This window comes from Engystomops pustulosus, chromosome 7 (genome assembly GCF_040894005.1).
Source record: "Engystomops pustulosus chromosome 7, aEngPut4.maternal, whole genome shotgun sequence".
NCBI lineage: Eukaryota > Metazoa > Chordata > Amphibia > Anura > Leptodactylidae > Engystomops > Engystomops pustulosus.
Window position 1 is genome coordinate 26,159,733 of NC_092417.1, and position 1,789 is coordinate 26,161,521.

The 1,789-nt window shown below is 41.4% G+C and overlaps 1 protein-coding gene across 1 annotated transcript; it reads right to left on the reverse strand.

Annotated features, from left to right (window-relative positions):
* Positions 1-626: 626 nt before the first annotated feature.
* On the reverse strand, positions 627-1,571 carry LOC140068714 (olfactory receptor 6N2-like). Its single transcript, XM_072114109.1, has one exon. The coding sequence runs from the start codon at positions 1,569-1,571 to the stop codon at positions 627-629; it is 945 nt and encodes a 314-aa protein (XP_071970210.1).
* Positions 1,572-1,789: the final 218 nt, after the last annotated feature.

A 1,789-nucleotide genomic window follows, 5' to 3' on the forward strand; every position in this document is an offset into this window, starting at 1 on the left:
AGGCGCAGGGTCCGGGGGCGTGGCAGAGGTCCGGGGGCGTGGCAGACCGGAGCGGAGACCGACCGGAGCGGAGACCAACCCGGCAAGAGGTGAGTGGTCTCCGGGGAAGGGCGTCCTTTCAGGTGGAGGATGGCAGCGGACCCTACTTACATAGGTCCCCGCTACCGGAGACAGCAGATCTCCAGCGGGAACTGCAGACCATGCAGCAGAAGTTGGTTCGCGCTATGGCGCCTGTTGTTCGTGCCGCGTGGTCTGCAGTTCCCGCTGGAGATCTGCTGTCTCTGGTCTCCGGTAGCGGGGACCAATGTAAGTAGGGTCCGCTGCCCTCCTCCATACATAGGGCGCACCGGACTATACGCGCACTTTGGATTTCTTTGGAAATCCTAGGTTTTTATGTGCGCCTTATAGTCCGGAAAATACGGTACAATGTAAAAGTTCTTCATACAGCCCCTTTAAACTTTTATTTTCATGCACCATTGTTTGGTTTTTGATTACACAGTGTCATATGCATCAAAATGTATGAGAAAGTCCTCAATCAGTTTTTGTGTTTTAACCCACCAGCGAGTTAGGAAAACTTCGAACTAATATAAAAGGAAATGTAGGGTAGTTTTACTAATTCCAGGAGGTCAACTTAAACCCTCTAAAATGAGAACTCTAAATTTTTTCCTCAGAACCTCTCTAATTTCCCGATTCCGCAGACTGTAAATGATTGGATTACACATTGGTGTTAAGACAGAGTAGATGACAGCCATCACACGATCGTACCCTACTGAACTCTTATTAGTGGGTCGAACATACATAAAGCCTACACTTCCAAAGAATAGCATGACAACAGTTAGGTGGGCGCCACAGGTAGAAAATGCCTTTTTTCTCCCTTCTGCTGTTTTTATTTTTAAAACAGCAAAAATAATTTTGAAGTAGGACATAATAATACATACAAAGGCCAAAAATAAAAGGAAGGAGTTGATGGCAAAGTCAACTTTAATGTTGAGAGATGTGTCAGAACATGCCAAGTTCATCAGTGGCGTAAAGTCACAGAATATATGTTCAATCTTGTTCGAAAGACAGAAGGAAAGACGAGACAGCAGAAGAATTTGGGTCAATGGTCCAAGCAAACCTATGACCCAACAACATGCAGCTAACTGAAAGCAGCAACTATTCGTCATTATAGATGGATATCTTAATGGATTGCAAATGGCCATGTAGCGATCATAAGCCATGGCTGTTAGAAGGTAGGTTTCTGTAATACCTAAAGAATGAAAGAAGTAGATTTGGAGAAGACATCCAACGTAAGAAATCATCTTCTCATTCAGTAAGTTTGTCAACATCTTTGGGATAGTTACTCCTGTGTACCAGATTTCCAAAAATGAAAGAATTGCAACAAATATGTAAAGAGGAACATGGAGGTGGTGATGGGTGCAGATCAGGGTGATTACTAGTACATTACCACTAAGGGTGAAGATATAGACAAGAGTCAGAAGGGTGAACAAAAAACCTTCAGTTCCCCTGAGATCAGGGAAACCAATGATAATGAACTGTGTGACCAGGGACTGATTTGAGGGGGTCATCATTCCATTATTATAACATTAAATACTCTTACATTAATTTTTCAGTGTGGAGCAAGATTCCTAGAAATAGCAAATATAATAGATCAAAAAGAAAATCAAAAGTATCAAAAATACATGAAAATCTGTAACAACATGACTATTAACAATCATAAAAATAAATTTAAATTTAAAGTGCATTACAGATAAAACATGAATATACATATAAATATAAGCTTGAATTA